Raw genomic sequence first — 17669 nt, forward strand, 5'->3', positions numbered from 1 at the left:
TGGCTGGGCATTTTCCATGATGTTGAGTGAAAGATTGGATAAAGCCAGATACAAGCAGCATCCTATAAGAAACGAGATGTTTATTAAAAGGGCGTGTTATACAAGAGGACTCCAACCACTTAACCTAATAGCTCATGTTGCTTTGGGGACCACTGGAGATGACAGTGTTGGGCTGTCTTGAACAGTAATCGTGAGGGGGGAAAAAAATCTATGGATTAAACCACGTACTGGATGTTCCTGTCCTGTCGACGACAGTTTTATATGAGGAATACACTCCATTAAATTTACAGTCGATTTACATTCCAGAGAAACGACTGAAGCTCCAGCTCATGAAAATGTTATCTCAGATTTCAGGTTCTTTTATCTTGGATGGCTGGTTTCCTAACAGACAGAGCAGATGTGTTCACTTAGTCCACGGTACACAGATTTGTAAATAAATATGTGGCAACAATAACTAACTTCCATTAACTGGAAAGCTCATTCCACTGCTTCTCTTCTCGTCTCGTCTCGTCTCTTCTCTTTCCGATAAGTTTAGATGACTAAAGTAAGAAGGTTGGGGCACTTTGCATTGCCATGTGCAGGTTTCTCCTTTTTCGATATACAATCTAGGTCATATTTGCTAATCATAGTGTGGTCACCCAACTGATTTGCATGTATTACATATTTAGCAATTGAAAGGGTTTTTGTCAGGCTAATGCAACTCAGTATGATTACTCATTCATTTGAACCGAGCTGCCGGGAGCAGGACAGCACATAAAACATGAAGTGGCTCTCCAGTGCCATGTCTATGCATGTTTTCATTTGTCCAGGTAAGAGGCATCACTTAGCTGGACAAAGGAGTAGCCAGCCTCGTCAAGGGAACAGCACGAACTGATGAAGCCTCTGGGATAACGGGCAAAATGTTTTCCAGTTGACCCGATTCTCCAGAAAAAAAATGTAATGTTTTGTTACATTTTTAAATAGCAAGAAGTATCATCAGTTTATTAATGTTATCATTCTGATGATATTATCAATGATTGTATTCATGATTGTTGTGGCCTGAGGACCCGGGAAGTGACGTTGTGACTAGACATTCACTGGTTTGAGGCCCACTGTGGCTCCATGAGCAAGGCCCTTAACCCTGAATAGCTCAGGCTGCATCAGAGAGGGATTACATAGTCTAGTGTGGTGACCTTACAAAGGAGCTCTTGAAAGATATAGAAAATAATGTTTTAATGGTAGGTTTAGGTACCAGCCTGGTTTGGTTAGATGTAGATAAAATAGACTTGTTTGGATGAATATAACTACATTTCCCAAATTTCCCTGACATCTGCTTTAACTGAGATACAAGCTGCGACGTCCTGAATGAAATTGTGCATTCATGCAGCTAGGAACAGTTGGGAAAGTCCCACTTTGGGAGCATTCACATGACAACAAGAAACAGCAAAACAATCCGCAAAAAAAGACAAAGAATGCTGTTATCACCTAATTATATTAAAGCACAAATTAAATTATTATTGTTTGGTCAATATGACAGACACACTCCACAATCACTGCTGTTTTTTGTAGGTGGCTAAGCTTTATCGGCTACGCTATTAAATTCAGATTTTTCATCTCAACTATGATAGAATGGGTTATTATTACAGGATGCATTGTATCATTTAGAAATACTGTTTCTCATGTGGGTGTCAAAAAAGCTGATATGGTCAGTGACATCAACATCTGTTAGAACTCTCCCACTTCCCAGTTATTCGTGAACAGGCCAGGACACCTAAATTTATAGGAGATAATAAATAGCCTCTAAATATTCATGGTTTTCAGTGCCAACAATTTTCATCTGAGATTTTTTTCGAGGCGAGAGAAATCTGTAGGGACTTTTCATCAAATTTCTTACGTCGATGTGTAAACTTTCCTTCTCATGTCAGAAACGGATCAAAACAACAGTTTTGCCAAAAGATGGAGATGGACATAGCAAGATAACCTAAAAAATGAGGACGTTTCCATGTTGTTTAGTCCAAATAGAAAGCTCTTGTTGAATATTTATCCCGATAAACTTTACTTGTGTCTCGTCATTATCTTTGGTTTCATGTCCACACACACATTTTGGCATCAAACTCAAAGTGCTGTGTGGACACTGACTGAATCATGATCGACGAAGAACACTGTTTTCAAACATTGTTATGAAGGCAGCCGTTGGTGCGTTTATGTGTGCAACAGTGTGACGTTCACGTGGATCATGTTGGAATTTTGTCTTCAGTTCTGTTTTCGCTGTTGTTGTGCCAGTGTGTGTGAAACCGAAACTGAAGTCAGACTAATGAAACGTACCTCAGACTGCAAAGTCACACACTGCTCCTGCTGTATATAATGTTAGGCTGTAAATATGAATACAGACATATTTTATTATATGCTTTATGGTGATATGTTTAGTGCTCAGGTGTCAACTGGAAACCTATGTTTACATTCAAGGCTACGTTCCTCTCTCGTGGTATTTGCATAATGTCAACATGAAATTGACAAAGTGTCTCATATGTGTTGCCATGTAAACGTGTTGTACTGTAGTGAGATGTTAAGATGTTATTAAACAACATGTCAAATGAAGACAAATAAAAGCCATTTGCACTGTGAGTACGGCTCCAGTAAAGTTTCTGTTAAAACTACGAGGCACATGACCATAAGTAAAATGAACATCCATGATCTTTATTAGTTTTTTAATACAACATTGCAGGTAATAACCACATGAAATAATATAACAAAATAGAGGTACAAAGCAGAGGTCTTTTTTTAAAATAAATGTCTTCGTTTCTTTAATCTTTACTTTGACTTAACATGCATTTGTCTCCCCCTGCTGTGAAATATGAAATAGAACATTGTGATGCTGATTACGTGACAATTTTCTTTCTATTTAACAGAAACTAAATACAGCTGTCATACCAAAACATTTTGAATTCTTCATAAAGCTGGGTGTAATATCTTCTCAGTCACTTACTTTAATGACAATGTGACATTATTAATCACTTGGCGAATGAACTTCAGCTACAACTTGGTGAAACGCAGAGTGTTGAGACGCACTGGAAGAACTGTGGCTCCCTCGGCATAGCTGATCTCACGCAGAATCCCATTCCAACTCTTCTCCACTTCATCATATCTGTTGGAAATATACATCCATTAGCTCTGGGTACCCTCAAAATCCCTGAAGGTTAAAAAAAAGAAAATCTAAATACATGTCTTGTTGTATGAAAGGGAGTGCCTGATTATGGTCATTTCAAATACGACAGTGTGGTGTGTTTTGTTTATAAAATAGAGCATTGCGTTCTGATTTGACATGAAAAAGGATTTTGACAACAATGGTTCAATTTCTTCCTGTTTTAATCTTTTGTTCCATTTTCTAGTTTTATATAATGATAATAATATGACAGTGGTGCAAACAGAGAACCCTTTAAAGATGAAAAAGATCAAATAAATTTGGAGACATAAACTGTAAGTATATTGGACAAAGCCTTCATGAGTATTTCCATTTCTGACATAAGTTCAGGCTTGTTAGTTTTCTGCATATTTTAGACAGAAGTTAGTTTCATACTGAGTCACACATTTCTGAGACATTTGTGCTTTTAACAGATCAATTAAATTGTGATTTTACACTGCCGTTCCTTTATAGGCCCAAGACATCAATATTTTTCAAAATTGAGGAGCCAAATGTTTTTGTTTTTGTTTCTTATTCAAGCAAATGAAATCACCTATTGTGTGTAAGTGTGCGATGTACCTCCAGATGTCGGTCATCTCTGTAGGTACGGGCTCCTCGCTGGTTTCAGTGGGCACCATGGCAAAGCCCCCCACAGCGTACAGAAATCCCCCCATTGAGATCAGGTTGAGAGAACTGCGCTCCTGAGGAAACTCTGTGAACTTAGACCACCTACACACACACACACACACACACACACACACACACACAAAGGGAAGAAATGGCGTGATCCCCACGTCAGTACAACGAGTAGCGTTTTATGATCTAATGATGTGCTGTTCACACTCAGTGAGTCATTTCACTACTGTGGACAGATGTTTCAGCTCATAACAAGAACATAAAGTGAGTCATATAAAAAAATTAACAGCGATCTCACTTGTTGGTGGCAATGTCATACACCTCCACAGAGTTGGTGAGGCCTGAGTCTGTGACTCCTGTCACCACGTAGATTTGGTCATTGTGGACGGTGATGCCAAACAGAGAGCGGGCTGTGTTCAGAGGAGCCAGGTCCTTCCACTCAAACTTAGTGGGGTCGTAGACGCAGACTCTTCTCATACATTTTCTGTACACACACACACACACACACACACACACACACACACACACACACACACACACACACACACACACACACACACACACACACACACACACACACACACACACACACACACACACACACACACACACGCACACACACACACAAATTATTGCAATTATAATTGTACTTTTTAATGCTTTTCAACACTTATATGTATTGTTTTGTGTTTGAAACATATACATTGACCATTACTATTAGTTTTAAGGTGTCATTTGTGGATTTGATTTTATCTTTAAGTGACATCTGGCCCCCCCAAAAAGAAAAAAACCCAAACATACATAGTGAACTGGAGCACAATACTGGTGTTCGGTAAGGTAAGGTAAGTCAAACAATGCAGCAGATGGCTGAAAAAAGCAACCTTGTTGTGTAATCAAATGGTGAAATATGAGTTTATCGCATACCAACCACTTACTTGCTTTCAGACTTTCCTCCAATCACGTAGACAAGACCTTTGTGTGATACAGTTCCATGGCTGTACACTACATAAGGCAGAGGGTCGGACTCTCCCCATTTGAATGACCTGTGTGCAAAGAAAATGGTTTATCATCAGAAACGGACAAACTCTTGATGATAAACGTGAATGGATGTTTAGATCCAAGCAGCGATGATACTGAGGGGCAATAATTCAGTTTAACAGGACAGTTTGAGAAAAGGTTTGACTGTCATTCAACATGAAAACTAAAACACTTAATTGGTGATCTGGAGGTTTTAATGGTTAAAAACAAGAATATGGACATTGGGTAAATGTTAAATGAAGAAAAAGAATCTTACTGTCTATCATAGATCATGACTGAGTCCAGCACATGCTCTCCTTCCTTCAGTTCCTTTCCACCAACAACAAAGATGGAGTTTCCGGCTTCTGTCAGCCCGAACAAACAGCGAGGGTTGGGCTGAGAAGGCATCCCTAACCACTCTGAGCTTACTGGGTCAAACTATGGATAAAAAAAATTAAACTGGTCATAAATCAGTCTGTAAACTTGGTTTTCAGTTTTTGAAGAGCTACTGACACGCTTCCCGATGGCAAAATTACCTGCAGGAAGTAAGAGCTGAATGGCTCGTCTTTGTTGTCTTCATTGTACAGAAGGCCTCCAACTACAAACACCTGGTTCTGCGACGTCACCAGGCTGCTGTGGTTTTTCGGGATTTCTGTGGATTCTGACACCACAAAGCACTCATTTCCTATTGGCTCATAGGCGACAGTCCCTGTATTACTGATCATGAGTATCAGGTCCGTCTCAAACATCCCAAATCGAGGATTGTTGTTGAGAATGCCAGGTAGGTATCCCTCTTCCTCATCTTCCTCCTCCTCCTCCCCTTCTTCCCCTTTGGCCCTGTCACGCCCTGGTTTCTTTGGTTTGGGGAGCCGGCCTTTGTGAGCGTCCTTGACCAGATCCAGCTCCTTCTTCAGCTCCTGGCTAAACCGAATGTACTGATGGCGCTCCACTTTGTCTTTGAAGTACTCCGGAGGTATAAGTCTGAAACGAATACAGTGCAGCAGCTCTGGCAGGTCCTTGGCCCTGTTTGTCTCATCATGCCTTACCCACTCCATCAGGGATTCAAACACCAGCTCCTCCCTTTCAACGTTCAGTGAGTCTGAGGTGATGATCATAGCAAGTTCACTGGGGCCGAGCTGGAGAAAGTCCTGATCTCTGACAACAACGTGGTAGCGCTCACAAATGAACTCTTTAGCAACCAGAACGAGCCTGGGGCAATCAAGGAGCAACCCTAGCCTGAAGATGGCCAGGCAGTTGCCCAGCACCAGCTTTTCTTTCAGATAGGACACACATACAGAGAAGATAGAAGGGATCTGGTACATGTTTGCAACCATGAATATATCCTGGACATTCTGCTCTGTCAGATTAATGTCAGATGTGTACAAGTAACGCAGGATCATCCCCATGATGCCAGGCTCCACATCTTTGAGGACAATCTGCCTCTTTTTGCTTTCCTCCAGGTCAGACAGGAACATGGCTTTGAAGAAAGGGCTGCTGGCTGCCAACACCAAGCGATGGCAGGGAAACTCCTTGTCCTGGATTTTGAGGACACAGTCCACAAACTTGTCATTCTCCAAAAGGTCGCACAGTCCATCCTGAAGCAGGGTCTGCTGGTACATCCGAGGCTGCTCTTCTGGATCTATAGTCATGGCAGCCATTTTGTTCTGGTGTCTTGTGCTGGTTGGGTTTCGTGGGTTCCCTTCTTACTACGAGCTAGAGAGCTGGACTGCCAGCGTTTCACGGGATGGCTCAGATTGCTGTGGGCACTCTTCACTGGTTGGTTGTCTGGTGAGAGCAGCTGTCTGTGGCTGTCAGGCATGGCCTGAGTCAGGGGTATTTATAGGCAAGATCGTCACAAAGCTGAGGAATCCATGATGGGGACTGTTAAATCCAGCAGAACAACTCACCACACAGGTTTGCTGAGACTGATCACCGTGATATCACACAAGCCACTGTTGCAATATTGACTTTATTTTTGAACTTGAATATGTCCCCTACCCTGTTACAGATCAGTTCATAATACCATGTTATCAGTGGAGCTACAAACTTTGCAAAGATAACGGTATTTCAGAAGAGCCAACATGTTATATAATAAATTTCTTCTGTTACCTGGCCAAGGCAGGTTCTAGGAAAACTCACCAACACTTTAAGTAATGTTTATTATCAACTTCCATAAATATTTGTGAGGATACACTTACAACTTGTGTTCTGGTTATGGATAGTTACTTCTTCCATAAAGTTATTTGTCCCTCCATTATAATCCCCAAAGATGGTCTCACTTAAAATAAAAAGAAGGAAAAAAGCCACACTTGAAAAAAATAAAAACTTAAATGGACGTTGCAATACAAATTGTTATCATACAGTCAAAACAATTGAGATTATCATAATAAACAAGTTTCAGAATAAATTATGTATCAACTTTAGGAAATTATCAAAAATCAAGTGAAGATGTTTTCATCATTCTTTGCAAATGCACTAAAGAAGATAATTTAATACTGCTTGTGTTGTATGTGTGTGATCATTGTTCATAACTTTACACATCCGAAGTGATAAACAAGACTGACATCTGCTGGTGGAAACTAGGAGTCAGAGCAGAAGTCAGAACAGTTACATTGGGCATTCGGAGTATAAAGCTGCAAATGTTTTTCTCATATGATAATATAATCAGTAATTTTTTGAGATTTTAGCAAAATTTCAGGTTTATACTATCAAACAAGTAGCTTTTGCTTTTCTGGTGAGGTCTCCTAATTAGATTTTTTTTCCACATTTATACCTTCCAGTAATAGATAAGAAATAAGAGATAATAATGTGCTGAATATAGAATTTTTCAAACAATGATATCTATTTTTTTCTTAAAGAAAAACAACAACTCGATTGCTCTTTAGGATCCCCATTAGTTGCCACAATAGTGACAATTATGCTTTATGGTGACCAGACATTTCATAAATTTACTACACAACACACGCGGATCACATACGATCCAAAAGCATATACAACAAACATTCATAGAAATATACCAGTGTAGAGACATTCACAACCAAAACCATAACAAAAATAACTCGAGGCAGCAGCTTGCTTCAGCTGCTCACACACACACACACACGCACACACACACACACACACACACACACACACACACACACACACACACACACACACACACACACACACACACACACACACACACACACACACACACACACACACATTGAGGAAAAACTAAATTGTGTACATTTTAAAGGCTTATCATCCAACCGGCTGTAATTTCAGACTCTCAAACCTGTTGCAGTTTACCGTGACGCCACAACTGACATGGCGACTCAACTTTTCAGTCTTATCAAAAAAAATTTTTGGAAGAATCTGTACACAAAGTAAATAACAACACAAAAATACCTGCGAGGAAATACACAGCATATCACACCATGTAAAAAGCCGAGGGGAAGATGTTGGATCGCAGAGTTAATCTTTTAAAAGAAAGCTAGATTGGAGGCCTGCCTGGTGATTCGTGGCAGATGGTTCCATAGTCTAGATTAGAAGCAGCACCGTTCATTAATCCAAACAAGCTCTGCTTCCATCTAGTATTCATTACAACAAAACAAACTCACTGCTGGTGTGTCACTCCTGGATGAGTCAAAACTTTATTCCAAGTCAAACATTTGAAATGAACAAATTTCAAGGGAAAATACATTACAGTCTGTGAGGAGTTTTGTGCCTGCCCCATGCTTAGAGAACACACAGCAGATTTTGATGACAGGCAGGATGAAACTCCATGTTCCCCGCTGGGCCTGTTGCCTTTCATTGTAAACTGATCCCCCCCCTGTGAGTGAGGGTAGAAAAAAGATATGGTACAATACCCCCAGCTACAATAATCTCCCAATGATGGTGAGGAAAGGCTCTCTATACAGTGACTGAACTGCCTTCAAATAATTCAACAATAACAGAGATCACATTGATATTTTTGCTTAGTAACATTTCAGCAAATATAGTACATGACAATCAGCTGCAAGCTATGTGGAACATCTCCACAGCACCCTTTGTTTGTTTTCTTTATTGCACTCCATTTGTAGTACCCCGGCAACAGTAACGCTTTCGGTATGATTAGAAATTGTGAAGATTGGTGATTTTTGGTAAACTTAAGACAGTCTTACTAAAATTAATTAAAATAAAAAAAAATTCAATAATAAAGAATGTCCAAATTTGAGAAAATGTAAAATTGAACAAGGATACAAACACTTCAAAACAAAGTTTTTGTACCTTTACAATCACGTATATTCCTATAGCTACTGTTAGGTATAGCATCATCATTCTTTTGGCAAGCTAAATATATGTTAAACAATCTTTTGTTCACATGTTTGTACAAATACAAAATGCACCATCGGTGAGTTTGTGCCAAAGGATGTGGCGATTATCTACAGCAAGTGCACTTAAGGATATTTCACAGTTCAAAACATTACTTTGCTTCCGTGGACGTGATATGAGTTGACCGGCTGTTACAGTCAGGTTCTGTTACAGCTCTCAAGGCGGAGGAAGGAACCACGTGAGAGCCTGTTGAACGTGACGCCTGTGAAACTCTGTTTCTCTAGCTCATTACTCTGCTTTCTGCTTGCCATCGTCGACTGGCTTTATTGGCTCAGGGTCCTCCAGAAGGGCTTGTTGTCGCTCCCTCTCCTTCACCAGCTGCACACCACAGTAGGTCACAAGTAACACAGAGAGGCTGGACAGAGGAAAGCCTAAAGAACAAAGACAAGAGCAGGGTGAGAAGAGGGGGGAGGGATGAAGGAATAGAGAAGTGTACCTCTTTTGTAAATGCTATAATAATTTATTTTCCTTCCAACTCACCTTTGAATATCAGTCTCCTGGCCACCATCTTGGCAAACTCCAAGCTGTTCAGGGCAAGAACATTGTAGAGGACAATGGCCCAGAAGTTGGCAGCGTTGAACACACCACGGATCCTGCGTGACATGGCTTCACCCATAGCACCCTGGAGGGAGAAAACATAGAGGCACATTCAAGAAACTTTGACAAGATTACTCTATATAATAATATGTGTGCAAGATTCAATAGAGAGAAGGTACACTTCTTTATCCCTCTTTCTTTAAATAGAGGCAACTCAGACAAGAGAGATGTGGGAATTTAATTTACATTGTACTAATATTATATAGCACTTTTAGTGTTAGATGGGTGAAATCTATTGGGTATTTACTTCATTTATTGAAAGACTTTGACATATTTACTGTTATATTTGAGATAATTAATACAAAACGTTAGAAAAACACATTATTCAAAGCAGATCTTGAAGAGGATCACTATGAATCTTCAGAAATGAATATAAAAAAATGTGAGCAACTAATAATTCTCACCTCAATGGTCGAAAATGGCGGAAGGGAGAAGAACTTGGCCACCCACAACTCAAAGTTGAGGCCGAAGCAGTTGAAAAAGGACCAGAGATAAACCAGTTCACAGGGGCCCAGCCACAAGGTGGTGACGATGAAAGTGCAGATGGTTGCCAAAAGTTCTTTGAAGATTTTAGTGTGATCCTCGCCGATGTAGTCATACACGTACCTGCAAATTTTCAATTCAGATTTAGCACAATGAAAGATCGAGATCATTTTCTCCCATTCGGAGCTTCTGTATTAAAGTCCAAATGCTCACTTGCACAGCCAGTCATTGATGCCTCTGTCAAAGTGCCTAAAGGAGACAGAAAGGGTTTGTTGTAAACAATCGCATACAGCTATAGGGGCTTAACAATGAGAAAACATGAAACTATAAACTGTGATGCATTGAGCTTAAATTGTGGTCGTCATACATACGTCTCAGCAAAGACGTAGAGCATGGTGATGCATTTGGGAGGCTGAGGAGGGTCCAGGTGGTCCAATGTGGCCACGGTGTTAATGACGCCAAACATCACAGCAGCTTTCACCCAGTCATACACCAGGTTGGAGTAAGCCAATCCAGCTGCAGAGCACAAGAAAGCAGAAAGCCGTGGTTATTGTAGCTGCTGGTAAGTATTTTCTTTGTCGACGAGATATGATCAACTGGTGGCCCGGAGGCCACGTGTGACTCCCTTCCCTATATGTTGTGGAACCCGAGCCCATTTTCAAACACAATGAACTGGTTTCACATGTATTGGTAGGATAAACACATTTGAGTCAACTAGCAACTGAAGTTTCATTAAATTACAGTGCATGTGTGCTGGTTAAACATAAATACATATATTTACTCTTTTTTAATCAATCAAGCCGCTCTCTCTTATGAGTCCCTGAAGATCTCTTTTGTCACAATTTGGCCCTCAATGATACATTCTTTGCCGCCCTCATAAGTCTCCCCCTGTTATGGACCCTTCAAACATTGAAGACACTGAAATTAGACCGATTCTGAGTAATCTTCACGTTCTTATTCAAACATATACAACTAATGACATGCCTGAAGCAGATTCCAATCCTGAATCAATTTCTCTGTAGTTCGATGTAATTGTGTCCAGAAATGCTGCCACTCGTATAAACACACAAAACTAAATGAAGAAGTCAAATTTGCCTTCACTTACCTAGACACCAGTCTGAAAGCTTGGTCACCAGCTTCATGTCACTTGGGATTGTCAAGATGTAGAGATAGTGGAAGAAGACATCCACGACAAGAATGATGGTGAGTTGCAACAAGGCTTTGGTGGTGATGTTCCACATTTCTCGCTCTTTGCGGGTCAGCTGAGTGTTGTTTGCCTGTGACATGAAAGTTTTCATCATTATGACTCATTATGACGACCTCAGCATTTCATACATTAGTGGAAATAATATTTCATTAGAACTGTTTTTGGTCATAACAATGTGTTTCATGTGGAAATTAGACATGATTAGGCCCAAAATTGATGATTAAAATTATATAAAGACCTTGTTTCCAACCTTTTTTTTTTTCTTTTTCTGAAGGCTAATTATATTGTCTTAAAGCACTTATTTTCACATGTTTGCAAGAGCAGGAACCTTCAGAATTAAATCAATGGGAAGTTTCCAAGATTTGCTTCAGATTCTAGAAAGAGTCGAATTGTATGTTTATGCACGTGCACATATAATTTTGATAAACTAATAACAATTATCTCAGAATCCAGGATAGGAAATACTAATTTACAACATGGATGCAGGTACATCCAATTATTAGAATTTACAGTTATTCAAATTAAGACTATGAGCTTCAAATATGACTTCCCCATAGGTAGGTGGGATTAATGTCTCAGTAAGAAGCTGCTCACTTTTATTTTTTACATGGTTGGATTTTTTTCACACTTGGTTTCACACTCTTTAGACCTCACCTGTGCATGATATAGATCGAAGGTCATGATAGGTCCAAAGAAGAAGAACGGGAGGTAGAAATTGTATCTCAGCAGGTCAGAAAACGTGTAGTTGCCGTCCTTCTTCTCACAGTTTTCGAGACCGAAACTCATGCAGCGCATGATCGTAAAGCCACATCCTCCATAGAATAAGATGTCTTGTAGGTCAAAGGAACCAGTCACTAAGGCTTCCTGCAATCAGAATTAGTGAAAATTATCCTGAGCCTGACACATTACCAGTGTAAAATGTATTACTTTATTGTGCTAAAACTGTTTTGTGTATGTTAATAAAATATCTACAATGTAAACAACACATTATCCACTGACTGTACATAGTCTGTAATGATCACAGGAAACAAGGTAGATATCTGATTACATTCCTACAGCTCATTGAAAATCTGGCCATCAAGCATTCACTGTTTATGAAACCAAAGCTGGAGCCGCCCACTCACCTGCCAGGAGTTATATGGCTCCAGCTTGATAGAAGCAAGCGTACCCAGGCCAGCTGCAAAGCACAACCATTTCTTTTTGGCCAGAGCGACGCTGTAGAGGATGATGCAGTGAGACAGAAGTAACGCCATGTAGGTCCAGCCCATCGTGACCAAGACTGCCAAACCGCCATAAACGCCAAAGATCAAGGATCTGTGCTGTGGGGAAAAAAGAAGGCCAGCATCAGTGTCACATTAGCTTTTGTTCATTTCATTATTCAAGATGTATTGCAACACATACATGAAGAGTGGTTTTAGTGTTATATGTGCAACACTACATAGTTTAAGGATGGAATGAGTAGATCATGAAGAAAAAAGAAACAACTGTTGATTTAGCAGTACAATGAAACACATGATGAAAGTAAGTTAGAAAAAAAAATCTGAGTTTATTAATGTTACCTTACATCCATCTATACCAATCTTCATTGTAAGCATGAAACAAGACAGAAAACATGTTTAAAACATAAAGAACTGTTTTAAATATGTCAACATTTTCACAAAAAACAATCACTCAGCAGACCAAATCTCAATGTAGCATAATCTAGTTCATGCTCATGCATTCTCAGTTACACCTTGAGATATAGGTTAACTGTATGTTTATATATGATAACTTCATTTCATTAAACAGAATTCAAAACCATTCATATCAGCAAAACATTGCCGATATGTTCCGATCCTTCGATGTCGATCAAAACACAACATGCTGTCACAACAGAACAGCGGCATTTAATGTGTTTGTATCGCATACTAAAAGAAATCTGATGTGAACCCTTCAAGAAATGCCTGTTTCTATTCACAAGTGCTACACACAGACACACATAAATAGATCAAAATCAGACATTGGTCATCTGGTGGCCCCCCAGATGCAGCCCGCGAGTCAATTTCCAACAACTATAAGATTATCTGTCTCGCATGTAATGGTGGGATGATGGTCATTTAAGGACATTTGAACCAGTTATCAACTGAGATGACTCCAAATGACCTGATTACTTCTGATTTCAAGGTAAGACATACACATGCATAATGCTAATGGAAATTTGAGTAAAAGAATTAGTTTATTAGATCCCAATTTGGCCCTTTGGTAGTGAGGATGATATTTTTGTGGCCCCCACAATGATCATAGTCACCCATCGCTGATATCAACAATACATGTGTCAAACGTCTATAGAGTCAAATAAACGGCGCAAAAAGCAAGGAATTTCATTATTTGTAGATTTTTTTCTTTGTCGCAAAAATGTGTACCGTTTTGTTGTCAAAACTGAATATTTCTTTTTAGAATTATGTGAATTGTAAAGAACAACAGAATTGTGGGTTGCACAAATAAAAAAATTTAAAAAAGGCAAATCTTCCCTGAGAGTGCCCAACAACCTATTCTGCTTTTCATATTGACTCTTGTTTGGAACTTCTGGTGCTGGGAATAATTTCCCTGATTGTCCGAAACTTGAACATTTAGAGGAAAAAAAATAAATGATCTACCAAACACAATGTTCCTTACTTTTTTTGCGACTATTTTACAAACAGAAGACATGCAGTTATATCTGTATGACTCCCAATAAAACTCAGTTCACCATGCATCCTCTCTCTCTCTCTCTCTCTCTCTCTCTCTCTCTCTCACACACGCACCTTTGGCGCTACAATGGTAAAAATCTTGGCAAAGATGACATGACCAATGAGAGCAAAAAGGATATGGTTGCGGAATGTAGAGAACCACATCGCCCATTCGAAGTCCGCAACATCCTGTAGCAGGAAAAAAAAAAGCGTCACTGATGTATGGCAATCACTTATTTATGGCTTTGCTACATCTCTGAGTAAGATTATATCATGAGGACAATCTATGAGGAACTCACCATTTTTCTGCCAAAGTAATGCCATCCTGGTTTTACACTTTCTTTGAAGGCCTTCCTGTTTGCATGTTCTGGAAAAATTAAAAAGTACAATTAAAACATGATGACGTGTTTTTCCTCGATAATACAAATTTCACTTTGAATCTTTTATGTTATAGAATATCTAACACAAGCATTGTGAAGCTGATTTGTGTCCTTTTACTCTTTTTTTTTTAGAGCATCCTTAAAATCCTCTGAGAACAGGACCAACAGGTCGGTTTACAGTTGGAATGGTTTTGGTCTAATTGTTGGATTATTTGCACCATTAAATCTGGGTGTGAGGGCTCATTTGATAACAAGATATTACATAATGCACTCATTGTGGTGCTTTAATTGTTTTCAAAGGCTGCTATCTACTTTTGTGTGATTACACTCTCAATGTATGGGATCAGTTTACCGTTAAACCTGATCATCAGCAAAATACTAAGAAACTACAAAAATACTAATTTTTATAATATGCAAGTATAAAACAGAGTAGTGTTGAGACGTTCAGAGCACAGTAACAAATGTGATTGGCGTTTGCTGCTACAGCAGCTCCTCCAGCGTTTCCTGATTACACTAATGGCCACGAAAAAGGATATAAAAATGTGAGGGTCAGTCAGGGAAAGCCTCTTACTTCTGGGAACACAGCCAGACTTCTATTACCAGGATATATTGCCACTATAGACTGGAGCCTTTGAAACATCCACAGCCATAAATGAACATTTCAAAGGAAAGAGAATGAGCTGGACTGACAGCGGGACTGTGGCCTCCTCAGTCTGACACTGCAGACTGCGACACGCAGTACCAGTCACCAGCTCACACTCAGCCTGTTCTAATTAGCATATGAGGTAACAACTTAAAGTAATATATATCTGAAGATATACTTTTTTTAAATTCTTTTTTTAGAGACTAAAGATATGTTAGTGAGGTGATTGTATCTCCTTCATCACAATAATTAGAAAGTAAGTGGAGCACCTTTAAATTCTCTTCATATTAATAAATTCTTCATAAATCCCGCAGGGAACATGGTCTCTTTCTTATCTACTGAATCATTTTGTCTCTTCACTGGCCTAAGGTAATTGGAGCACCTTTAGTGTTGAAGTTCGTCCTTTTATAAGCAATATTTATTAATAAATTCACGTCAGCAACAATTTTGAGACTAATGCCACCAGAAGTGTGACTTTTTCTCAATTTAGGTTTGACATGATAGGATTCACATTTCAGCAAATATGGATTCAATAAACTAGTACAGTATTGTGTTTTTATGGAGTTACATGTGTATGTTCGTTGGATATCTCTGGACATGTTGTCCACTCACCACTTGACGCTTCAAATATCCAACTGCCTGCCCATATCAAGGCCAGGCCGAGTACGGCTGTGTAGAGATACAGCTCATATCTGGGGAGGGCAGCCTTGATCCCCATGGTGAATCTGTGCACTGGAAGCCTAACGGGTGGAAAATGAATAAGCCACACGACGTTAGACCTGACTGAATTCAACCAGCCTGAATACACAGAATAAAAATAGATGGACTCAAATTCATAAACAAAAGTCTGCATGTCCTGTAAGATCCGTTAAGTTAAATATCGAAGTTTGAGTGTTCATAATTATGGACACATTTGAAGGTGAATGTTACATTTAAGATATGTCTAATAGATTTTGGTGGTCTGGTCTTAGACATCCCTTGTTTAGTGTGTAGGGGTCCACTAGGAATGATAAGATATTGAGAAAAGTGCATCGAAAAGGACAATAAAGCTACAGTGATATTTAATGTTATTTATTATATGTTCTTTATGTTCAATGCAGACCACGGTGTTTTAAGTCGCTGACATTTTACCAATAAGCTCTAAAGATCCACAGGCCAGTGACTTAAATAGGACTGCAGAGCTCTGGCTCTCTGGAATCAGCACCGTCAGCTGCGCAACCTTACCTCTCCTTCCTATTATAGCTCGTGCAGTTGGTGTGCTGTGCAGCAGGGCAGCTGCAGTGCTATGTGATCTGAGAGGCGCACAATAATTAGCCCTGGCTGGAATTGTCAAGAATGGTGCATGTAAAGAAGAAATCAGACAGAATGTTACCAAGACACCTGCACCCGGTGGTGTGTGTGTGTGTGTGTGTGTGTGTGTGTGTGTGTGTGTGTGTGTGTGTGTGTGTGTGTGTGTGTGTGTGTGTGTGTGTGTGTGTGTGTGTGTGTGTGTCATGTTGATGTGGCGCACTTCCAGCTGAAGTTAAAGGAGTTGGTCTATAAAGTGCCAAGATGTAACCATGGCTCTGTGGGACCCCAGCAAAGCGTCCTGCATACAAATCCAGCTTCACTTGCTCCGTGAACAGAAAGCACAGGGGCTTTTGCGCAGATTGTTTTTCCGACTTACTTACAATTCCAGTATTACAAAACACCTGTTTTCACCAACCTTGTATGAGCCTCGCACTGTCAAGACGGCGGCAGCAGCGATTACAGCCCGGATCCTCAAAATAAAACAAAGCAAAAAGAAATGGGAAAGGAAAGCGGGGTGGCCGGCTAATTCATCCGTCTTGAAGGGGCTCGCCGCTGCCTGCGTTCACAACAGCCTCGGCCAGTCAGGATGTTGCGGACTCAACGAAAGGAGGAGGGGGCGGAGGAGGAGGGGGAGGAGGGGGATATATTTATCCTCGAGCACCGCAGTGAGGGGTGGTCCGCACCGAGCACACAGCGCGCAAAAACACACTGCGTTAAATGAACACTTGGATCATATATAACAACACCAGCAGTGCAGCACAGTTTAAGATACAATAACAAAATGAATACTACGTATGATATGAATGGGCTGTACATACACATGCAGTGTACAAAAGAAAACAGGACACACCCCTGCAAATAACAGTAAATCCATCTGTGTACTGTGATATCAACACAGGCCATAAGAACCAAGATTGTTTTATTTGGCAATACATCTTAAACTGTTGAAAAGCCTGTTTATTCCACATTTAAAGGATTTCTAGGAAACATGCTTACACACACACACACACACACACACACACACACACACACACACACACACACACACACACACACACACACACACACACACACACACACACACACACACACACACACACACACACACACACACACACAAAGTGACAATGACAAATATACCATTTGGCAAAAAGCCACCCACTCAGCACTGTGCTTCACGAGAAGCCAT

General features: G+C 40.0%; 2 protein-coding genes across 3 annotated transcripts; both read right to left on the reverse strand.

The window, feature by feature from the left end:
• Positions 1–2656: 2656 nt before the first annotated feature.
• LOC308112278 (kelch-like protein 40a) lies at positions 2657–6623 on the reverse strand. Its single transcript, XM_080467684.1, has 6 exons — positions 5350–6623; positions 5091–5251; positions 4732–4839; positions 4095–4280; positions 3740–3889; positions 2657–3124 (listed from the first exon to the last, which is right to left on the reverse strand). Exons 1-6 carry the CDS (start codon positions 6469–6471, stop codon positions 3013–3015), a joined length of 1839 nt encoding a protein of 612 aa, XP_080323810.1. The 5' UTR covers positions 6472–6623; the 3' UTR covers positions 2657–3012.
• Positions 6624–8419: 1796 nt separating this feature from the next.
• Positions 8420–17098, reverse strand: hhatla (hedgehog acyltransferase like, a). Of its 2 annotated transcripts, XM_080467738.1 has the most exons (13): positions 16896–17079; positions 15803–15930; positions 14467–14534; positions 14243–14356; positions 13019–13039; positions 12584–12778; positions 12114–12323; positions 11358–11529; positions 10624–10768; positions 10466–10501; positions 10174–10375; positions 9653–9794; positions 8420–9543 (listed from the first exon to the last, which is right to left on the reverse strand). In XM_080467738.1, the coding sequence occupies exons 2-13, from the start codon at positions 15906–15908 to the stop codon at positions 9401–9403; spliced, it is 1554 nt and encodes a 517-aa protein (XP_080323864.1). In that variant the 5' UTR covers positions 15909–15930; positions 16896–17079; the 3' UTR covers positions 8420–9400. The 2 variants fall into 2 exon arrangements, with proteins under 2 accessions (XP_080323864.1, XP_080323865.1); XM_080467739.1 differs by lacking the exon at positions 13019–13039 and having other exon boundaries at positions 8421–9543; positions 16896–17098.
• Positions 17099–17669: the final 571 nt, after the last annotated feature.

The sequence above is a fragment of the Lipophrys pholis genome, assembly GCF_963383615.2.
Source record: "Lipophrys pholis genome assembly, chromosome: 1".
Taxonomy (NCBI): Eukaryota; Metazoa; Chordata; class Actinopteri; order Blenniiformes; family Blenniidae; genus Lipophrys; species Lipophrys pholis.